Source organism: Solanum dulcamara, chromosome 7 (assembly GCF_947179165.1).
Source record: "Solanum dulcamara chromosome 7, daSolDulc1.2, whole genome shotgun sequence".
Taxonomy (NCBI): Eukaryota; Viridiplantae; Streptophyta; class Magnoliopsida; order Solanales; family Solanaceae; genus Solanum; species Solanum dulcamara.
This window is the reverse complement of record NC_077243.1, coordinates 5,355,794-5,378,369: the sequence shown is the minus strand read 5'-3', so window position 1 is coordinate 5,378,369 and position 22,576 is coordinate 5,355,794. Positions and strand designations below refer to the sequence as shown.

Below are 22,576 nucleotides of genomic sequence, written 5' to 3'. Positions count from 1 at the left end.
TTATAAATAAGATGACAAACCAAATGAACCATGCACATGAATTGGTAAATTGGATCTTGCTTAAAAGCTAATGTAAAACACTGTATAACAACTAAGAGCTGACAATAAGAAATAAAAGTATGAAAATTAAATCATACGTGAATGGACTTTATATACCAATGATAATAAATATAAATTATTAAGTTACTATCGGGTTATCCATTAACTCGTTAGAAAAAAATCTTAAGCCGTTAAGAATCGATAACTCGATAATGAAAAAAATTAAAATCAGTACCAAAACTGCCAAACCAATATCATTACCGATAAATCAATAACTTTTTTCAATTCGATTTTGAATAGTCCTATTATATACTGTAATGATATCAGAGAGGGAAAAAATGATGGAAGCTGACATTAATATGAAATCAACGTGCGAATTTAAAATAATAAAAAATATGAAAATAATAAGTCATTTGAAGATATAGCAACTCAACCGCAAATTTTAATTACCAAAACTGAAGTAGTCGTGGTTTCATTGATTTGGTGAGTTTTAGGGCATCTCTAACCCTACCTCCAAATCTGGTGCAAAGCAACTTCAATCCACTGCACCAAATTTTACATCAAAAAAGGATCTTTTTTTTTCTTCATTATTATATTATTATTTTTTAATTCATTTATATTTTCTTATTTCATAAAACAAAATTCTTTCTAAAAAAACATTCAATATATATAATTTTCATATTGTTTCAAATTATAATCGTTTAATATAAAATTATTTTATATCATAATTTTTTAAATAACATAAATTGCTAGCAAAATATTACATATTATATATAATAATGGGTAACACAAATAAAAGTGAAATCACCAACGAATAATAATTAAATAAACATTACACAATTGAAAATTTTATTTTAAGTTTTACGTGAATATTCAACTTCCAATATCACTATGATGACCCCATAAATACTCTACTAATGCATTATGTAGTTCAAAATGAACTTTTTTGTCCTTAAATTTTTTATGTCGAGCAAAAAATTATTAAAATCGATAATTTTCATCTATTGCCATTTCAACTGTCGGAGTTGAACCATCTAAAGTATCTTGAATTGGTGCATTAAGATCACGCTCATCCTCAATTATTATGTTGTACATTACAATACATGAAGTTAATATATTCACCAATTTATATTTTTGCATATTTAATTTTTGTCAAGGTTAATTGTACCTATATCCAATTTAAATATATAGTAGAATTAACATAAATTTAATTTTAAAAAAATTCAAGTAAAGAAAAATAATATAGAAAAGAATTAAAATTTTATCTAAAATTAATATTATAAAAATATTACGTAAAACTAATAAAATGTTTTAATTAAAAATGCCAATTTATTTAATATTTAATTTAAAGTATAGTATAATAAAATAATAATAAAAAACAATTTGTGTGAGTAGCACCAAATTTGATGTTATGCAATTCACACACCAATAGTTAATGTAAAATTTGGCATGAGTTGGAACAACTTTTCACTAAATATAGCATTTGACGTCAAAATTTGACCTGGATTGAATATGCCTTAAACGGCCCGGCTTCCGGTGGCACCTTAGAGCTCCAACTAAATTCCACTACGAAAATCGGGCGGCGTTCACAGTTGTATTTCTCCATTTCCAACTGATTTAACTTTAATTAGCCTTTCAGTATGTTACGAATTTGTCAATGGTGCGTGTACAGTCACAGTATTTTACAGTCAGTGTACGTAGGGTTACATTATAGGAAGTAGCCGGCCCTCCATCGGATCCCTTCACATTCCCACGTCCCTTTTCACTTTTCAGCCAAGGTAAGTCAAGACTTGCAATTTATCTTCTCTAAATCCAACTTCTTTAATTTTTCTCTTTTGTAATTTTAAGATTTTTGGGACCTTTATCTGTTTCATGTAAGTTTCACTATCTCTTAAACCATGTGCTCTGCTTCCTTGTAGTTGTAGAATTTAAGCATACACTACACTCATGGGTGTAGTTTGATAGTTTCAAATGTGGTAATTTTAGTTGGGTTTTCTTTATCCATGGCTTCTATGTATGCCGGCATTTGTATATGGCTGTTCTTACTAATATTAGAATAATAGTCATTTAAGTTGGAATCTTGTTTGCTTATGTCCTAGACTAGTTCTATTAGCTGTATCTTTTATTCATACAACAACTTTATAAACTATAAGAACTACAAGGCTGGAAAAAATAAGTGTTGTCAAAGGCGCTTCACCAGCTTAATGTGCCCTCCAGTGTCGTCGTCAAGGCTCTAAGACATACTTTTCCTTGTTAACCTGTGTTTCCTGAAGAAGCAACACTAAACAACTAATATTTCACTTTATTGTGATTTTTTTCCAAATTCTTTATCCATATATTTGTTATTCATGCTTATAATATAATTATTATTCTTGAGCTAAACATGTAGATATATTTATTTGTTTACCATTTGCACCTTTTTCCATTAAAGCCCTAGCTTTATTTGCCCCAATGGACCTTAGAGTTTTTTTGCTCGTTTTGCTTTTGATAACATTGGAAAAAATCAACTCTTTATGTGGAAATTTTGATTTATCTATCTAAAATAAAAACAAAAGGAGGGGGAGGGGGGCGAATGACTATCTTCTCGTGGTGCTGATCAAATAAATAAGAAAAGAGAAACAACTGATATTTGTTATTTTCACGGGTTGATCGTAGAACTTTCATTTATGAAGCAGCTATCTTGGCTATTGGTAAGGTGTATACTTAATTGAAAGCTTGCTAGCATGTCTGGTAAAGATCCAAAAGGTAAGTAATCATGCTACATCATATCTCTTTAAGAAGTCTTGCTGCTCTAGCTAGGTTGGTTTGTGTAATACGTCATTTTTGTCTTTCTTCAAAGGGAAAAAAGAAAGAAGTCAAGAAAGAGACAGGTCTTGGCCTCTCTTACAAAAAGGATGAAAACTTTGGATAGTGGTATTCTATGTTTGGGAGATTCAACTATATGAGCTATCAAATTCGATAGCATGTACCTTCTCATGTTCGTATTCGACGATGTATCTGGTCAATTGCATTGGTGCAAAAACAAAGATGGAATGGCAAGAAGCTCAAAATTATGATTAATTTAACTTCTTTCTGTTTTCCATTGTCATTTTCTCTTCTTCTCTTTTGTCCCTATAATTTTGTCAAATTTCATAGATTTTCTATTTCTTCTTCTACAGAATGTTTTCCTCACTTCTTCCTTTGTTGGTGTTTTAAAAGGGAGATTTTGTTTAACCAAACTTCTATCTTTTTCGTAGTCATTATTATGTTTTTTGTCCCTGTACTTTCTTGTCCAATTTCAAAGATCTCCCAATCTTCTTCTGCCAGTGAATATTTTCTCATTTTTATCTTTCTCCAATATTTTAGAAGGCGGAGACTTTTCTTGAAGTTCCTTATTCCTTAACACATAACAAGTACAAATTTCTATCCTACTAAAGTCCTCTTAAATGCAATACTAGTTCCTTCCTTCCCAATTCATTTCCTCTCTGTATTTTATTTATATGCGTGAGTTCCTTCTCATCATATATGGAATTTTGATTTACAATCTGCTCCATTAATCAATCAATATAGGTTGTTGTTAGTGGTGAAATGATAGAGTACTACGACATATCTGGCTGCTATATTCTACGGCCAGGGTCAATGTCTATCTGGGAGATATTGCAAGTAAGCTTGACCGTGAAAATTCTCATTTTCTCCTACCACTACTTATTTGAGGTCATTTATGATGGATTGATTGTTAGCTCCGTATGTTCAGGGTTTTTCAATGCTGAAATTAAGAAAATGAAGATAAAGAACTCCTACTTTCCTCTGTTTGTGTCACCTGTTGTTCTTCAAAAGGAAAAGGACCACATAGAGGGATTTGCTCCTGAGGTGAGACTTGGCACTTTTTTAGGTCAATTATTGTAGGGCAGTTTATCTTCTTTCATCCCGTGGAGCATGTACAATGTCTTCTATATAAATGTTTACTCCATTGTTTCCTCACCTTCCTGCCTTTGCATCTTTATTGCTGAAATTTCCTCAAATATTTCAAAAATATTTATAATTAGAATGTTTGCCCCTGTTATTCGTGCTGGCTATTGCTGAAGATAGTACTTAATAGTGGCAAGGGCTTTGCTATTTGTTTTGTTAAAAAAAAATTCATTTTAATCATAAAATTTAGAAAGTCATCATGAATTTTGGGGATGTAGGCTTTGGTCTAATGGTAAGAGCATAGCTTCTGATGTGTGGTTAGGTGCACGCCACAAGTTCATCCTGCCACAGATAAAAGCCAATATTTAAGTGGAGGAGGGTAGAGGGGCGCATAGGTTCAAATTCTGCCACAGTAAAAGCCGACATTTAAGTGGAGAAGAGTAGAGGGCACATACATTATCCTCCAAGTTTCTCCACTGGCTCTGAGTGATTTCTCGGTTATCGAAAAGAAAAAGATAGAGAATTTGGGTGATGTACCATTCTGAGAAGCCAGAATTTCTTTTGGATGTTTTTTAGCTTGGCGTTAACTTTAATAGTAATAACTTTGTTGTGTAAGTATCATATTATGGTGTTAAGTTGGTATCATCCCTTGTATGATGTATTCCATAAATTTTAATAACTATGCTCAAGGCCTATATTCTTCAGGGCACTTCAGTTACTAAATATGGAAAGTGGATTGTGTTATAAACTTATTATTAGCTATGACCATAATGGGTTTATGCCATTCTTCAGGTTGCTTGGGTTACAAAATCCGGTGAGTCTGATTTGGAAGTACCCATTGCGATTCGACTGACTAGTGAAACAGTAATGTATCCTTATTTCTCTAAGTGGATTAGTGCACAACCAGTGGTGCAATGTTGTGCAATGGGAGTTTAGCAACCCTACCCCCTTCATCAGGTGCTCTTTTGAGCTTATTTGTCTTTAAACCTTTTACCTTTACTTTGTGAGCATGTTCAAGCGTTTCTACTGCAAGTGAATACTTGCAGCTTATACAACAAAAACTACGTAGGCATTTGGCAATAGATTCAAATATTTTTCACTTTATTTGGAATTTGTGGAGTTGTGCTTGGTTATACTTTTTGCAAGGAATATTTGGAATAACGTTCATGTTTGAATGTACTTATACAACTTCAAAAGTGAAAAGTGAATTGGAAAACAAGTTATAAGTTGTTATCTAAATTTGAAATACAACTTCAATTTGGATTTGGGATTTTCATGGCCAAACACTGATTTTCAAATAAAGTGAAATTATTCCGGAAAAAAGTGAATAAGTTTTATGGCCTAACGGATCCGTAACGCCTTAATCCCAACTTCTCTCAGACTTTGAGATGTTATGTTAATGTTTTGCTTATGTTCCTTGTTCAGGAGTCGTGAATTTCTTTGGCAAGGACACATTGCTTTTGCAACAAAGGAGGAGTCAGATGCAGAGGTATATGGTTATATCTTTGAGTATGCATATCGGCCACTAAAGTTGTTTAAAACAAAAAGTAAACCTCTCCTCGAGCTTCGTTTGAGTACCATCACGTAGTAGCTTGAGTTCATTGGATGTAGATAGCAATATAATAACTCTGTAAGATACTTTTAAAGTGAATTTTCCAGTTCAGCTTTTTTCCTGTATTATATTTGTTGCATCATGTATGATGCCAAATTAGTCTTAGTCATTTTGGAATTATTTTTGCTTACAGAGTTAGTTTCGTGGAAGAACTATATTAGATCAACTCAGGAGACGCTTCTAGGAAAAATCAACAACAGAACTAGGAGGCGCTTCTAGGACAGACAACTTAGCTTTGTGATACTGATGCCAAAGCAAGAAACTTGAAGAACATGACATATTGCTTCTTTTTTTGGTACCGGGGGGGGGGGGTTGGTAAGTTGGAAGTCTACTGCTGCTTGGAGTGATTACTGATGGGCCTATCTAATTGTTTTCTTCTCTTCATTGATTTATTTGTAATTAGGCTGTTTATGAGCTTTTACATTTATTTCTTCAAACAAGTTGTTCACAACTTAGGTCTTTGGAAGGACTAGGAGATCAAAGATGAATTATATCATCGGTCAACTTCAATATTTGTTGTCTTAAAATCAAAGACTATTTGAATTGACATAAGTTCTGTGTCCTACCAAAATAAAGGAAACTAACAATGTGTATCGTTCAGTTTCAAATGGGAGAACGTGGGTAAATCACATTTTACTATTTTATTTATTAGGTTTTAATAGGTGAGAGTGATATTGAAATGAAGAATGGATCAGATTGTTGTTTCCTCAGAAAGTGAATTTTTTTTGTTTGATTGTCCAAAAAGGAAAAGGGAATGGTTTGGTAAATAAAAAGGAATTACATGAGTGAATTATGGTACATTCTCAGTACGGATATGAACTATTACTTCAGGATATTAGGGGTTGGTATCACAACTAGCAACGAAGCTACTTTCATGTATATATGTAACCTTGGAGCTAGTGTCATAATTTGGGTCAGGTCAGCTATAAAATCAGTTTAGAATTTGTCCTTTCCAACACTTGCAAAACCTGCCTTCTACATTGGTACATTATTGTCCTTGTGAATTAAGTATGTTGAGATTTATATTTCTCAGCCTGCAACTTAAACATCAGTTAAGACTACTTTATGTTTCTCTTTGGTTTACCCTTCTCCACTTGAAGTGGTTTTCTTCTAGTAGTCTTCTTGTCTTGCATTATTGTTGGATAATCAATAGACTTTTATGAGAATTAATATCTTTGGAACTGATACCCTTAGCCTAGAGAAGACTTGCTGCTATCAGCTTTTGCCTTCTTTGTTCAAGTTCATTGTGTTTTTGCTCATAGATGTGATCTTTTACATACATAGTGAACTTGCAACTATCTTTATTCAGGTTCTAGAAATCTTGGAATTGTATAGACGTATATATGAAGAATTTTTAGCTGTTCCGGTCAGTAAGGGAAAGAAAAGTGAGCTTGAGAAGTTCGTTGGTGGACTATATACCACTACAGTTGAGGTATTGAAGACTGCATCTGTGTAGACATTTCGGTTCTTAGCAGTATTTTCTTTGAAAATTGTGTGAAATTCTCCGAATTGCCATTTATTCACCCTTATTCCCTGATATTTTTGCCAGGCTTTTATCCCTAATACTGGCCGTGATATCCAAAGTGCAACTTCTCATTGTTTAGGGCGGAATCTTGCAAAATTTTTTGAGACAAACTTTGAAAGTGAGAAGGGAGAGAAGGCTATGGTCTGCAGAACTCATGGGGCTTTATTACAAGAACAGTAAGAATTCAACGCTATTTAAGCAACTTTGTCTCTTCACTTTTATACTTTGGAGGTCAAACTAACCCTCTCCTTTTTCTTTCCTGGGGCTGTGACAGATTGGTGTTATGATCATGGTTCATGGGGATGACAAAGGCCTGGTCTTACCTCCTAAAGTAGCATCAACTCAAGTAGTTGTTATTCCTGTGCCATACAAGGATGCAAATACTCAAGGGATCTATGATGCTTGTGCTGCTACCGTCAAAGAGGTGAATGAATCAGGTATTCATGCTGAGGCAGACTTCAGAGACAACGATTCACCTGGCTGGAAATATTCTCATTGGGAAATGAAGGGGGGTCCTCTTAGGATTGAAATAGGACCAAAAGACCTTGCAAATAACCAGGTAAGAGTTCTACTTCCTGTCTTCTCTTTCTAGTAGTCAGTTGTTTATGAAAGTTAAAATGAACATGGTTAAATTTGTGCGATGAACCTGAGCTATTTGTGTGGAAGCCAAAAATACATGTGTATATGTTTACCTATGTTGTTTGATTCAAAGTTCTGATATAACTCCCAGGTACGAGCTGTTCGACGTGACAACAGAGCCAAAACAGATATTCCCATGGCCAATCTCGCCAAACAAGTAAAAGATGTGCTTGCCACTATCCAACAAAATCTATTTGATGTTGCCAAGCAAAAGAGAGATGCATGTGTTCAGATTGTAAGAACCTGGGATGAATTTACGGTAGCACTGGGCCAAAAGAAATTGGTCTTGGCTCCTCGGTATGATGAGGAGGTATGTTTCCTGTCTAACTTAATAAGTGGTGTATCTGATTTGAATCTTTTATTTTCATTTGTTGGATGGAAAACTGAAGCATCATGGGTTACATCTCTGCATCTGGTGAGTCAGTTGATATTGAAATGCTGCAGATTGGCTTGGCTTATCAGGTTTATGGGTTGTTATCATGACTCGTCAGTGAATCAATTTATAGGGAGTCAACTGATCTCGTCTAGGGATGCGTTAGGCATGTCAGTATTAGAACTAAAGCTTTATAATGAAACAACTTACTTTATAAAAAAAAAAAAAACTAAGGCCTGGCTTCATATTGATTTGATAACTAGCTTTTCCTTGAAATGAATGTTTTTAATGTATAGTGCACAATATTTTACAAACTGTCACATATTCTTATCTTTAGGTGAGTGAATCACCCTTCCAATTTTTGTCTTATGTGAAATTGACATTCATCAAATTCTGATGAACCGGAATCCCACCTCAACAATCTTCAAGAACTCTTTGTTTATGTAAAAGAACTTAATGAAACAGACTTCTGATTTCTGCTTTGTCTCTTGGACAAATCACACTATCACTTTCTGAAAGATGGAAAGATAATGTCCTGTTTATGTTAAACTTTTTTTACGTTGAAGTTAAAAAGTCTAACTTGCTACCCCGTAAAAATTGCATCCTGTTTTTCATCTGTAGTGTGTTTATCACAGTAATTTCTCTCTGCAATAGTAAATATGAATTTGCAGAATTCCTGTGTTCCGAGATGCACATTCCTATGTGGTGATGCATTTAGTTGTCAGCTTGGTTTTGATTTCACATAATTGCTTTCTGGAGGGAGGTTGAGAAAGATGTCAAGGCATGCACAAAGGGGGAGATGGGTGCGGCAAAGACTCTTTGGTCTCCGTTTGACCAACCTGAGCTGCCTGAAGGTACTATTTCCCTGCAGATTTGTTGAAGTAATCCATCAAACACAATGAAGCAAAGATTAGTTTTACAAAACTCAATTTCGGGTATTGCAGGGGTCCGCCTTATTGTCATAATAATCTAATTTGTCATTTTACTCTGTTGTAGGTACATTGTGCTTCGCATCGGGTAAACCTGCTAAGAAGTGGGCATACTGGGGCCGCAGCTATTGATCTTCCGTTCCATTTTGTTCAATTCTAGATTTGGTAATTAATTATACGTAGAAGTGATTTTGGTTTGAGTTCCCAGGAATATTTGGTGAAATTACTAAATACGAACAAAGCTGGATAATTCAGCCATTTTAGTTGTTTTGTCCCTATACTCTTAAAAAACAAATTATATTTGTTCTTTCCTTGTGAATTATTAATTTCCCTTTTCTCGACCTTAATTTTCCATATGGACAAATACGTTAACATATGGACAAGTATATGTGACCAATAATTGCTTCAACCAAGCTAGATTACCCAATGATTTATAAACACCCTCATTGCACACTTTGCTCTAAGATCACTCTTTAGAATAAAATTCAGTTTTATATATCTTCATCATAATGGAGGTCGAGCATAATGATCCCTTTATACAAAAACAAAGGGGATATCCAGAGTTGCAACAACTATAGAGGTATTAAGCTACTAAGCCATACTATGAAACTGTGGGAAAGAGTGGTAGAGATGAGGGTGAGGAGAGACGTGTCTATTTCAGAGAACCAGTTTGGATTTATGTCGGGACGCTCAACTACAGAAGCCATCCATCTTATGAGGAGACTCGTGGAGCAGCATAGGGAGAGGAAGAGGGACTTGCATATGGTATTCATCGACCTAGAAAAGGCTTATGACAAAGTCCCAAGAGAAATACTATGGACATGTTTGGAGGCTAAAGGTGTACCTATGGCATACATTAGGGTGATCAAGGACATGTACGAGGGAGCCAAAACCAGGGTAAGGACAGTAGGAGGGGACTCAGAGCAATTTCCAGTGGTGATGGGGTTGCATCAAGGATCAGCTCTTAGTCCTTTTCTATTTGCCTTGGTGATAGATGGATTGACGCGACAAATTCAAGGTGCGGTGCCATGGTGTATGCTTTTCGCGGATGACATAGTCCTGATCGATGAGACTCGCCGCGGAGTTAACGCTAAGTTGGAGGATTGGAGACATACCTTGGAGTCTAAAGGGTTTAAGTTGAGTAGGACAAAGACAGAGTACTTAGAGTGCAAGTTCAGTGAGACACCTCAGGAGGTTGGCGTTGAAGTTAGGCTTGGTGCTCAGGCCATCCAAAAGAGAAGTAGTTGCAAGTATCTTGGGTCTATCATGCAAGGCAGCGGGGAGATTGACGATGATGTCACACATCGTATTGGGGTAGGGTGGATGAAATGGAGGCTCGCTTCCGGAGTGCTATGTGACAAGAATGTGCCACCAAAACTTAAGGGCAAGTTCTACAAAGTGGTGGTTAGACCGGCTATGTTGTATGGGGCGGAGTGTTGGCCAGTTAAGACTTTTCACATTCAAAAGATAAAAGTTGCTGAGATGAGAATGCTGAGATGGATGTGTGGGCACACCAGGAGCGACAGGATTAGAAATGAGGCTATTCGGGACAAGGTAGGGGTGGCCTCGGTGGAAGACAAGATGCGGGAAATGCGACTGAGATGGTATGGACATGTGAAGAGGAGAGACACAGATGCCCCAGTGCGGAGGTGTGAGAGTCTGGCCATGGATGGTTACAAAAGAGGTAGGGGTAGGCCGAAGAAGTATTGGGGAGAGGTGATTAGACAGGACATGGCGCAGTTACAGCTTACGGAGGACATGACCTTAGATAGGAGGGTCTGGAGGACCCACATCAGGGTAGAAGGCTAGTTCATAGTCTCGTTATTCTTCTCTATTCATAGGCGTAGTAGTGCATTACGATCTCTTGCGCTTTGACTTCTGATTTCTGTTATTTCTATTATTATTTATTGCTTTCTATGCTTTGATTACTCAATTTTACCTGTGATGTTTTCATTATTTATTTAATTGTTATTTGTTATTTGTATTTATTTATTTGTATTTCTTTGTTATCTATTCGTTATTTGTTTGTTGTTTTTCTCATAAAGCTTTTAATTTTCTATTCTTATCTAACATTTTTATGCATTTATGCTTTTACTGAGCCGAGGGTCTCCAGGAAACAGCCGTCCTACCTTGGTAGGAGTAAGGTCTGCGTACATTCTACCCTCCCCAGACCCCATGTTGTGGGATTTCACTGGGTTGTTGTTGTTGTTGTATATCTTCGTCATGACGACTATAACTATTATGAATTTCATTAAATTATCCATACCGATAATTAAACTCGATATGTCCCATCGTCATAACTATATTCGGATCCCTGAAGTAAATAAAACATGGGAATACTTGAGAAACATGTAAAATCATTGAAATAATCTCATTGAAAACAGAGTCACAACTATTGAAGGAAGAACCCAAAATTTATTTGTTTTTCCACCCGGAGTTGCCTTGCTATTTCGAATTCACATCGTGTGAGGTCTCCTTACCATATCTAAAACTCAAATCCGAAAGTTAAAAGTTGGGAGGAAATCTAACCCATCTCTCACTATTGAAATAACATCAACAAAGCAAGAGATATTAAGTTGGTTTTAGATTCTGAAACATTGTATCCCACCTGATCTCTTCAACTGCATACGACCCCCAATAATCATCCCCCACTTTATCACCATTAATCATCGGACTAGAGAAACTGTTCATTCTTGAATCTGAAATGAAATTGGGACTCCCATTTGTAAGCAACAGAGGGTTCTGTTTAGCTGCAGCAACCCTCGTATTCCTCCTTTTCACCATAGGATTTTTCCATTTGGAACTGCAATTCCTTTTTGGCACTAACGAAAGAGCTAATTCTTCGTTATGACCCCAATTTCTTATATACTGGGAGAAACTCCTCTTTGTGCGTTTAATCACTCGGAGAAATCTCGACATGGAATTTGGAATTGCCCCTTTTTCTTTCTTCGCAAGTTTGAGAATTTCTAACCTGTGTTTGCCGATCGAAATGCCTATGCTTTGGAGAAATTCGTGGTTGAAGTAAACGACGTCGTCGTATTCAAGCTCGTTATGAGCTAAAGATAGCCCATATTCATAAACAAGAGAAGCGTCTAACCCTGTTTTGGACAACCAAGAAAACCAGTCCATGACCTTTACTGTTTTTTGTTTTTTTTTGGCTCTGATTTTATGTGTGTGCTTGAAATGAAATGAAAGGGTTGTAGAAATATTTATAATGAAGACGTTATATTATATTATAAAGTTTAAAGGCTTAAAGTGAGTGGTGAATTTTGGTTGCTGAGATTTTGCACTTTCACTTTTTATTCAGTGTGTAGCTTTGCTTAACTAGGTGGTAGTTGAAACTTGAGAGTGACTAAAAGAAAAAGAGGATAAGAGTGTGTGGTTATATTAAAATTTTAGTAAGAGGAAATAATAGATAATTTCATCTCATATGTTTAAATCATGGTGAACTAATGCGAGGTAATAGGTATTTTGTGAAATTAATCGAGCTGGTTATAAATTTTTGACCTTATGAGCAAAATGATTCATTTTTAAAATTATGAATATAATTTTTGAATCGAAATGCATGTAAACTGACCTGAATAAAATAAGAAAATGATGGAGGCCTATGCATTTGTTTCGTGGGGTCATTCACTCTTCAAGCCCCATGTTCTATCCAAGAATTGGCCAAAATGAGAATTAGGATATAGGACTTTTTCAAAAAGATAGTAAGAAATTCTTGGAATTTTATTGCTCATTATTCAAGGCTTAGAATACTCTTTGGTCTATGGGGTCACCCTCACCCCATCCCCACTCTCAAACTTGGCCTACCCTGCTTTTCCTTAATCACCTCAAGTTTCAATCTTTTACACTAGTAAAGGGAAACCTAAACATCCATGTAACAATTTGTATGTGATATTTCATGTTGCAAGACTTCTTCTGCTACCTCTTAATTAGTCAACCTTAATTTTAATTTGGTTAATTACAAAAATTAAAAAGCATTTGACCTGAAGACAGTACAACAACAGGATAAGCATTGGATAATAATGTTAATTGAGATTTGACTTGATTTAAGTTTTGCAAATTAGGGTTTAGCCGGCTCTTCTTAATTCCTAATGTATTAACTTATTTCTAATAAAACTCAGATAATACTTCAATTAAGTTGACCTGTCACTATCTAAGGGTGGACTGTAGACCAGTTCTATACGTTGATGTCTGCTTCATTAGTTTTATTTTTTATATTTTGTTTGGTGTGCTTTTGAAAATCTGAAATGAAGAAAGACTTTTAAATAAGGATTTTCATCTAATTATTCTCAGACTCTCTCCGTCTTAATTTATGTGGCATATTTAACTAAATATGTACTTTAAGAAAAAAATAAGAACTTCTGAAAATTATGTTTGCCAGATTAACTTACGCACATCTTGACTAATTTCACAAATACTTGTTTGTTATTATCTTCTAACAGCACAAATATCGAATAACACTATCCACCAAAGTTTGAACAGACGAAGAAAAATCACCTATTAGTCCTATCGTGTGAATTATTGGAAGATACCAACAAACAATTATGCTTTTTCAAAATGTAAAAATGTTGATGATTGTGAAACAATAATGGTTTTTTTTGTGCATGTATGCCCCTCAGCCTCATTATTTGAGGTTGGATCTTTATAAAGAACACTAACTCACGGGCCTGGCAATAACAAACAAGAATCAAGTACTGTTCACCATGTGAATAAGGCAATGGTGGGATTGTCCAAACTTTGGAATTTTTGTTACAAACAAAAGCTTGTGTTCCCTAATCCTATTAATCTACATATATCTTGCCTAAATATCTTCATGTCCCATGCCAAATATTTTTTCGATTTAATTAATAATTTTGAATCAATCAACGGCGGAGTCATAAATTCTAACTAATGAATTTAACAAAATGTAAGACATAACACTACACTCGAAATTTATTTAAGCCTAAAGCAATATTTGAACCACCATTGTTATTATTGGAAAGCTTCCCTTATTTCAAGGTGATTCGATAATTAAGTTTACGACATGAATTTCTTATACTCAATTTGTATGATATAGTTTTAGAACAAAAAAGATTCAATTGAACACTCTTCATTTTTTTTGTAGTTATACCATTCAAGGAAAATTGATGTGTCATTTTTTTGGCAAAAGAAAGGCACAAACATGAAGTTAATTTATTGATCTGGGACGATGGGCTTAAGAATACTGAGTTTCTTCTCCATACAAATTTAAATCTTGTAGCTTACTAAAGATGTTAAGGCTTTTGTCTAGTACTTCCCACTGTACCCAAAAAAAATATGAGAGAGAAGGGATTGTTGTTTTTTTTGGTTATAATTGTGATGTTCAAGTCAGCTTGTGCGCACCTCGACTAATTCCACCTGATAAATGTTAACCAGCATAAGTACAATAATATGTCCATCAAGGCTTAGACAAATGAGAAGCAATCACCATGTGCTTTATTTCTGTTGGAATTTGAATTTGAAATCGCATAATTCTCAACCTACTTCATTGACCACTGAGCCACACACTTATTATTATTATTCTAAAATGTTGATTACAAGAGAATGTTCGTATCAATTCCAATACCTAACAAATGGAAATAACCATCATGATTACTCTTTATAACTTCCATTAGGAGTTATCATAATCAAGAGGAATGGCCTAACTGTTGAGGAGGGTAATCAGCCTCCACACCTAATTTTAATCAGGTTTAACTGAAATTTAAGTAAAGATGTCAGATTATGATTATTGGGTCCTTGTTTAGGCATGCGGGCTAAATTATCAATATTGCAGAGTGCAGACTTCAAAATCAATAAACAAATTTATCCCTCACTATAACATATTGTTGTTGACCTTAAAGTCTACTCCATTGCTATTCAACAATTCTAACAACTCCCAAAAGGTACCTAATTGTTCAGTTACTTATTTAGCATTGACACGCAAAAGGAAAAGCTCCTGTCACGATGAATCCTACGATATATTATTGGTGGGCATATAATCCAGTTTGAGTAGTAAAGTCATGTGTAATGAAGGTATAATAAGAGGTCATAAGTCGAATACGCTCTCAAAGACTTGCACTATATGTGCTGCCTCCCTTATGGGACAAACTATTGAATGAGTCGTCTTTCTATCAAAGTTAAGGAGTCAACGGAGTTGAGCATGTGTTTATAATAAGCTAAGATAAGTTAATGGCATAAAATTACAACATTTTAGTGGATACAGATACATGGATCATGTTGGAGGACACCTAACATTGTTTATGTTTTCTTTTTCCAGAATCAAGTTATGGGGCAAATTTGAGCTACAGAATAGTTTTTACAACATTTTACCAGAGCCTCCGTATTTCTAATTCATTCAAGATGCCATGTGAGATTTCTTTTTCAAGCTTAAGCCACTCTACAGTTGACAATTGATAGTCACAGATTGCAGCATCAATTAGTAGAAACAAGTTCAACACAATTTGTACAGCAGAAGAACTAATACTCTTTTTTACGAGCAGATTTAAGAAGGATTTTCAAGAACAAGTTGCAAAAGGATATACTAGGTTGCTGGTGATGAACACACCTTTAAATGTGCAGGAAGTTTAGGATTAACACTAATTTAGTGCATTCATATATGACGTTCATTCTACATGGTATGATGACCCCTACATGGCAGAAGAAAGAGAGTTGTGGAAAACTTTGAAGGACACTTTTAACAAGTGCAAGCAAACGAATTAGAACTGACCTGTTTCATTATCTGTAAACCAGAGAAACTACTCTCCCATAAATTCTGAGTTTGTAGTATTGAGCCCGTCTACTAAAATTCACAAATGTCACTCAAAGAACCAAGTTGGAAACTGAATTGGACGGAAGCAAAAGAAAACAATATCATTTACCGGACAACCATTTCAATCACTCTGATCAACCATATCTCCTCCAATTATACTAGATATTATATGAGATCTCAAAGAATGTAATTAAGAGACATAGCTATAGTTTATCATTCATGAAAGTACCCATTTTCCCACTTAATCCAATCCATCCTCCTTTCCCTGGACCCCGCTTGTGGGATTACACTAGATATGTTGTTGTAGTAGTTGTAATCCAATCTATCCTCCGACCATAAAGAGTTCAGAGATTGCAGCATTCTAATTCCCTAAAAACACGTTTAGTGGAAAATCGGCCATCAACAATACATTCCCATGAATTATGTGTTTATTACACTGGTCATCAGTTAAAATTTTCATCAATGACATGAAGGGAGCAAGTAGAAAACTGATTTATATTGGAAGGGGGAAAACAACACCACTATTAATGGAACAAGTCTGTTCGACTTCTCAGAGTCTCCCTATATTCAATTTATACTAGAAATTACATGAGATCTCACAACAACATTGTAATGACCCTCCAGGTCATTTTCCTAATACTTGTAATGACTCTCCAGGTCATTTTTCTAATACTGCTCCCGTTTCGTCGTTTAGAGCATTTCTATAGTGACCCCAGGTCATTTATGACTTGTTGGCATCGGTAGCACAGTCGACTGGTCGTTCGTTTGGGTTTTAGACTCGTTTTCTTGTTTTGAAACTTTTATAACTTAAATAGTTGACCTCGGTAATAACTTCAGAAAAGCGACCACAAAACGAAATTATGATGATTCCATTAGCTCCGGAATGGCCAAATTAGGCTAGGAGCATAGTCGGCATGAGTTTCGAGGCAATCTATACGAGTTTGGAGCCATTTGGCTCTTTTGACTTTGAAAGTTAACATATGGTTGACTTTGGTCAACATCCTTGAAAAGCGCACTCGGAAGGAAATTCTTACAGCACGGTTAGCTCTGAAACATCGATTTTAGTCTTGTATGACCTTTTGTTCGGTTCTCGAGACTTCCGAGTTCATTTTGATTGTAACGATCTCTGATGGGAATTTCGACTGCACCGTCGAGTCCGGAATATCATTTCCAATCAGATTTCATACCGGGTTGTCTTTTTCCTACTCCAAATAAGTTCAGAGTGTCGGAACCAAGGATTTGGTAATTGCTGAAATCTGGTGGTGCGCAGGTGCACCGTAGCTGGTGCACCCTCGCCTCTATTAAAGCAATCAATTTCAGCATTTACTTGGAAATTAGCTTCACTTCATACCTCGATTTCTCATGCGTTTCAAGCTCAAATTTGACGATCTAAAGGTCCAAATTCAAGAGATTTTCGTGGGGAATCTAGTGGTGAGCTCAGAAAAGCGAGGAGAAGCTTCGTGTGTGGTAAGAAATCAAATTTAGCTACTATAGTGATTTTCAGAGTTGTATTTTGTTGAAGTTGTGGAGGTTGTAACTTGATCAATTTAAACCCGATTTGAGTGATTTTTGAGGCTAGATTGTGGGGATTTTCGCATGGGTCGTTATAGTGTAATTTGTTTGGATTGGAAGTGTCTCGGTTTTTCGGAATTAGATGATCAAGAAGTTGCCATTTTTGACCTTTTATTCGAATTTTTCGAATTATGGTTGCATGCTCATCCCGCGTAGTTTTTCACCCCGAATTGTGTTATATTGTTGATTTGTGAGCATGGAGTGACGTTTAGAACCTATTTTTAGGGTCAAATCCAAATTTCGAATGCGGGTTCCACATTTCCCGTTTTAAACCTCGAAATTGATCCGTTTCCAAAAATCATGAAATTAGTGCCTAAACGACCATAACAACATTGCGATTCTGTTTTAGGCAGCGTGATAGCGTTCTGAGGTTGTTCGGAAGGGAAAAGCTCTGACACAGTGATTTGAACCTCGCTCGTTCAGCCTACAGGTAGGCTACGACTTTCCTTTTTTTTAGATTGAGCTGGAACGTGTGAAATCATGTTGAGATTGATGGAATTTAGGTTGGGTAGCTTATCTGTATATCCTAGGTGTTAGAAAGGTGTTAGAAATCATGTTTAGGCTTTTTATCGGGTTTTCGAGTATCTGAAAGCTTGCGTATCTTGTCGTTATTTGTCGGTATTGTTAAGAGAGTTGAATGAGCATGTTGTTGATATAGTGGAGTATGTTGGACTTAATATAGGTTGCAACCCTGCTTTAGTTGCCCCGATGTTGCTCCGACGGACTTAGATCCTTGTAGAATGGTATAGCGAGCTAGTGTCTGGTAGTTGGTCTTTGCTAGGCGATACACTAGCTCTTAATAACACATTCATCCATAACTCAGTATGATCATGACTTCGGGATGCGGCGGCAATACTAGATTTCATGATTGTTTGCCTTCGACTCCGGTTTAAGTTTTGGCGGCATATCAGTTAGCACATTAGGGAGGAGATTATCGATACTGTTGTTGTCTAGTTGGAAAGGAGCATATTCGGCACCATGGGATAAATTATCTGCAAGCATCCAGATATCTAGTCCCGGCCTCCATTCTGAATTATCGGGAGCATCCGAGTACCCAGCCCCGGCCTCTGCCAGCTTGCTAGTATGACAAGCATCCGAGTACCCAGTCCCGGCTTTGATTGCCCTAGTGTATTATGGCAAGCATCCGGGTACCCAGTCTCGGGCGAACATTTAGGTCCCAGTCCCAGTCTCGACCCCTAAGGCACCCCCTTGTTCATTGACTCTTGGAGATTCCGGGTTTGAAAATGATATAGTACTTCGGTTCCTGTCATCGCAGATTCTTGGTTCCAGCCTTAGTAGTTGTAGCTATTCTGTGCACTCGACGGGCTTCTGGGGTTCATTTGGATTTTTATTTAACTTGTGCACGAGTGTCCCTGCTGGGCTTATGGGGCCTAGTTGGGTATAGTTAACTGTAGTTCTCACAGATAGTACTTTTTTCACTTTAGATGCTTATATTGATTCCTATTTAGGCTTATTCCTCCTTTTCATATTGTTTTTACCTTTTCTGCTCAGTCGGCCTATAATGCCTACTGAGTACTTGTCTTGGTACTCATACTGCACTCTGTATCTACTTTCATGATGCAAGATCGAGCACCAGCTACCGCCGTGGATACATCGAGCCTATTGCAATCAGCTTCGGATACCAGGGTGAGCACTTGGTGTTTTAGATCACTTTTGTCTCCTCCCGTCTTTTGCCTTTTTGAGACTAGCCAGTTGTTGTAAATATTTTCGATCCACTTTCGAGACTTGCACTCTTCTTTTATTTTATAGCAGCTCTGTACTTGTGACTTTCAAGTTCTAGGAGGGATCTTTAGTTGTTTATATCATGTTTTGATTTACTTCTGCTTATTCATTCCGCTTACTTTTATTATTTGCCACTCTTGTTTAGTTTCTGCCCTCAAACCCATTACTTGACATTCCGTATTTACGAGTTGGCTTACCTACTGATGGATTATAGTAGGTGCCATCATGACTTGAGGAATCGGGTTGTGACAAACATGACTAAGAAGACGTAGCTAAGGCTAACCATTCAAGCAAGTGCCCAACTTTACAAACTTAAACCAATTTGCTTTTACAATTCCAAGTCTCTTAATCCCTTAAAACAAGTTTAGTGGAATTTATACAGCATAAGAAGTACTGTTATGATTTGTTGTCTTAGTTTGACTGAGCACAAAATTTAAAAAAGTAAAAAAAACTTTTAAATGTCGTGGTCTTAAACTTAAGTTAAGTATAATGTATCATAAACATATTGTGTGGGACGTTAAAGTTAAGGAGTTGCCAAATTAGGAAAAAAACATTCTTCTTTAAACACACCAAAAAGGATAGTAAGACAAACAAATTGAAATAGAGGAAGTAATTGTTTCTTCTAGCAGAATTCATAGACCAACAAAAATAATAATAGGAAAAGGCCTAAAATCAGATGGGTGGTTAATAATTAATTAGGAGCTAATTAGTATAAAATATAGTTAATAAAAGAAAAGTTAATTAATAAAGAAAAGAAAAGAAAAAAATATAAAAAATCGAATGGATAGTTAATATTTAATTAAGAGTTAATTAGTATAAAATATAGTTAATAAAAGAAAAGTTAATTAATAAAGAAAAGAAAAGAAAAAATATAAAAAATTATAATTTCTGACATGGCGCCACATGGCAGCAAGTGTAATACACCAAATACTATGAGAGTGGTGTTATGCGTTCAGGTGTGTAATAGTTTTACTTTTAAGTAGTTTAGGTGTATAATAGGTCGCCATGATAGTTTAAGTGTGTAACTGACTTTTCGGTACAACTTCGGGGGGAATTTATGCCTTTTCCCAATAATAATAATCATTGAAAATATATTACTACAAATGCAAATAATGGAACAAGTTTCAAAATTTCAGGTATTTATAAGAATGGCATTCAATTATTGTATTCATAAGATAAGTTTGCTGTATGACCCCTGTATGGCAGGGAAGAGAAAGCTATGAAGATGTAGGTTGCCACCTTTAACAATTACAAATAAAATAAGAAAGAATTTAGACTTTACCAGCTGCCGCAATCCACATAACTCTCAATAACTAACATTTCTCTATGAACCCGCGATCACCATTCTATCAATCTGCAACAGCTATGGCAATCTCTTGCTATTCTACATGGACTGGTAAAGCTTGAATGACTTTTGAGTGGAACTATATCACACGACTTTCCATCTAGAACCTGACAGTTTGACTTGGAGTAGCTTATCCTCACTTGGATCTGTAATACAACAGGCCTTTCCACTGTATGAAGAAGAACAAACCTCAATCACTCTGGCTACTGATACTATAAATATTGCCACCCACTCCAACAATGCTAACTACAATGGCCAATATCAACATGAACCAAGACAAAATCTTCTCTCTCATACTCAATCCGCTTCCTTCTTTGCTCAGCCTTAGAGCAATGAGAGATGGAAACGTATAGCCTAAAGAGACTGCAGTTGTGGCCCCTGTAAATTTGAAAGCAGTCCAGATGTTAGGAATCATAGTCGACCCAAAATATAAGAGTGCCAGGAGAACGGCAGTCAAAGCCAGACACCTCTTCCTACTTTCGGTGAGTGGTGCAGATCCTTCAAATAACAAAGCATCCACGGTCTGCCTCAGGGAGAAATGGATAACAGGGAAAACAAGAACCAGATGGAAAACATAGCCAACACGAACAATGTAATTCAATGCTGTGCTGAATCGAATTCCAAGGTCCTTGTCAAAATTGGTGAGTATATCAGATTCAGTATCTTTTCCAAAAAGTAAATAGCCAGCTACTGCAGTAGAAGCATACACCAACACACAAATAGCAGAAGTAATTCGGCTCACACGGTTCATCTTCTGAGGTGATCGGCCTTCAAGCTCATTATAAATGGGCTGAACATTGAAGTGACAAACATATGCATTAGACATTATGGGGATCACCACAAGCAGGTCTAGGATTGCCTTCGTAGACCCGAAATCTGGTGTCATCCTTGGTGCTTCAATTTTCCCCTCGACAAGCTTAATAAATGCTATAGTGAAAGCAACTACAACAAAGACAACAGCAAGAGCTACAGAAGCAGCTGAAGACATACTCAATGAATCGATCTTGTCCATTGCACAAAGGGGTGCGAGAAAAATCACTAATATGATCAAAACAACTACCTTCCTATGATCCCACATTCCATGACCTAACCATTGATCAAAAACCCCAGTATGACGAATCGATCCCGACAAAACATCCCCAATAATAATCAAGTATACAACCAAAACACCAGCATTGTTCACAATGATGCAAATCTCAGACAAGATCTTAGCTGTTTTACCCAATGCAACCTGAACAACCTCCCCATACGACGAAGCCTTGCATTGAACCGAGAACCGAACAAGCAATTCAACACTAATCTCAGACAAAACACCCATCAAGAATATCAAAACAACCCCAACAACCAAACCCAAAACTTTCATTGTAGCAGGCAAAGCCATAATCCCCGCACCAATAATAGTGGTAGTGAGATTAAAGACTGCCCCATATACCCCAGACCCAGATTTATTTTCACCAAAAATAAGAGGTAAATTATCCAAATCTATATCATCGGCTTCAAAATCATCACCAGAATTTGGTTTCAAATGCTCGTTATCCCTAAAGTTATCATCTTTAACTTGTAATTCAACAAAAGAATCCTTTGAAACAGCCGAATAATTGCTATCCATTACCACAAATGTTATTTACAATTTAAAAATTAAACGACATTTCTGTAGCAAAAACGAGAATAACTTACGTTAAAATCGGCGAAAATAAGAAAGTGGGTTTTTGATGCAATGACTCCGAGATTCAAATTGGTATTTCCAATGTAATCTAAGGAAAAAAAGAACCCTAGATCGTCGAAGTCAAAGTTGAAGCGGCCTTACTTTGTAACTCGAAAATGGCCGATTTGGAGAACTTCAGATCCTATTTGATTTTATTTTTCTTTCGGTAAAAGTTTCCTATTGGTTGACTCAACATCAAACTTCTGCCCAATGTCCTGTTTGAAAAAATAGTTTTAACATCTACGCAAACCAACAAAATTTATGTCATTTAAAATGCAAACAACTACTATACTATTTATTAAGATTGATTAATAACTTAGAATAAATAGTACGTAATTTAATGAAAGTTTAAATTATACTGACAGAGTAAAATAACTTACAATAAATAGTAAGTAATCTTATATATATATATATATATATAAAAGAGAACTCTAAAT

General features: G+C 35.9%; 2 protein-coding genes, 1 long non-coding RNA gene and 1 pseudogene across 3 annotated transcripts; 2 read left to right on the top strand and 2 right to left on the bottom strand.

Moving 5' to 3' along the window:
* Window positions 1-1,546: 1,546 nt before the first annotated feature.
* LOC129895098 (uncharacterized) lies at window positions 1,547-2,788 on the top strand. The gene is made up of 2 exons (XR_008767722.1): window positions 1,547-1,817; window positions 1,965-2,788. It is a non-coding gene; the product is annotated as an uncharacterized LOC129895098 (long non-coding RNA).
* Window positions 2,789-2,794: 6 nt separating this feature from the next.
* Window positions 2,795-9,315, top strand: LOC129895097 (proline--tRNA ligase, cytoplasmic-like; annotated as a pseudogene).
* A 2,036-nt stretch (window positions 9,316-11,351) lies between these two features.
* LOC129895136 (uncharacterized) lies at window positions 11,352-12,367 on the bottom strand. Its single transcript, XM_055970795.1, has one exon. The coding sequence runs from the start codon at window positions 12,132-12,134 to the stop codon at window positions 11,577-11,579; it is 558 nt and encodes a 185-aa protein (XP_055826770.1). The 5' UTR covers window positions 12,135-12,367; the 3' UTR covers window positions 11,352-11,576.
* A 7,859-nt stretch (window positions 12,368-20,226) lies between these two features.
* Window positions 20,227-22,350, bottom strand: LOC129896466 (amino acid transporter AVT6E). The gene has a single exon (XM_055972380.1). The coding sequence runs from the start codon at window positions 22,041-22,043 to the stop codon at window positions 20,625-20,627; it is 1,419 nt and encodes a 472-aa protein (XP_055828355.1). The 5' UTR covers window positions 22,044-22,350; the 3' UTR covers window positions 20,227-20,624.
* Window positions 22,351-22,576: the final 226 nt, after the last annotated feature.

Coding starts and splice junctions, on each gene's coding strand:
- LOC129895136 (XM_055970795.1), bottom strand. CDS start 12,134: ATGGACTGGTTTTCTTGGTTGTCCAAAACAGGGTTAGACGCTTCTCTT.
- LOC129896466 (XM_055972380.1), bottom strand. CDS start 22,043: ATGGATAGCAATTATTCGGCTGTTTCAAAGGATTCTTTTGTTGAATTA.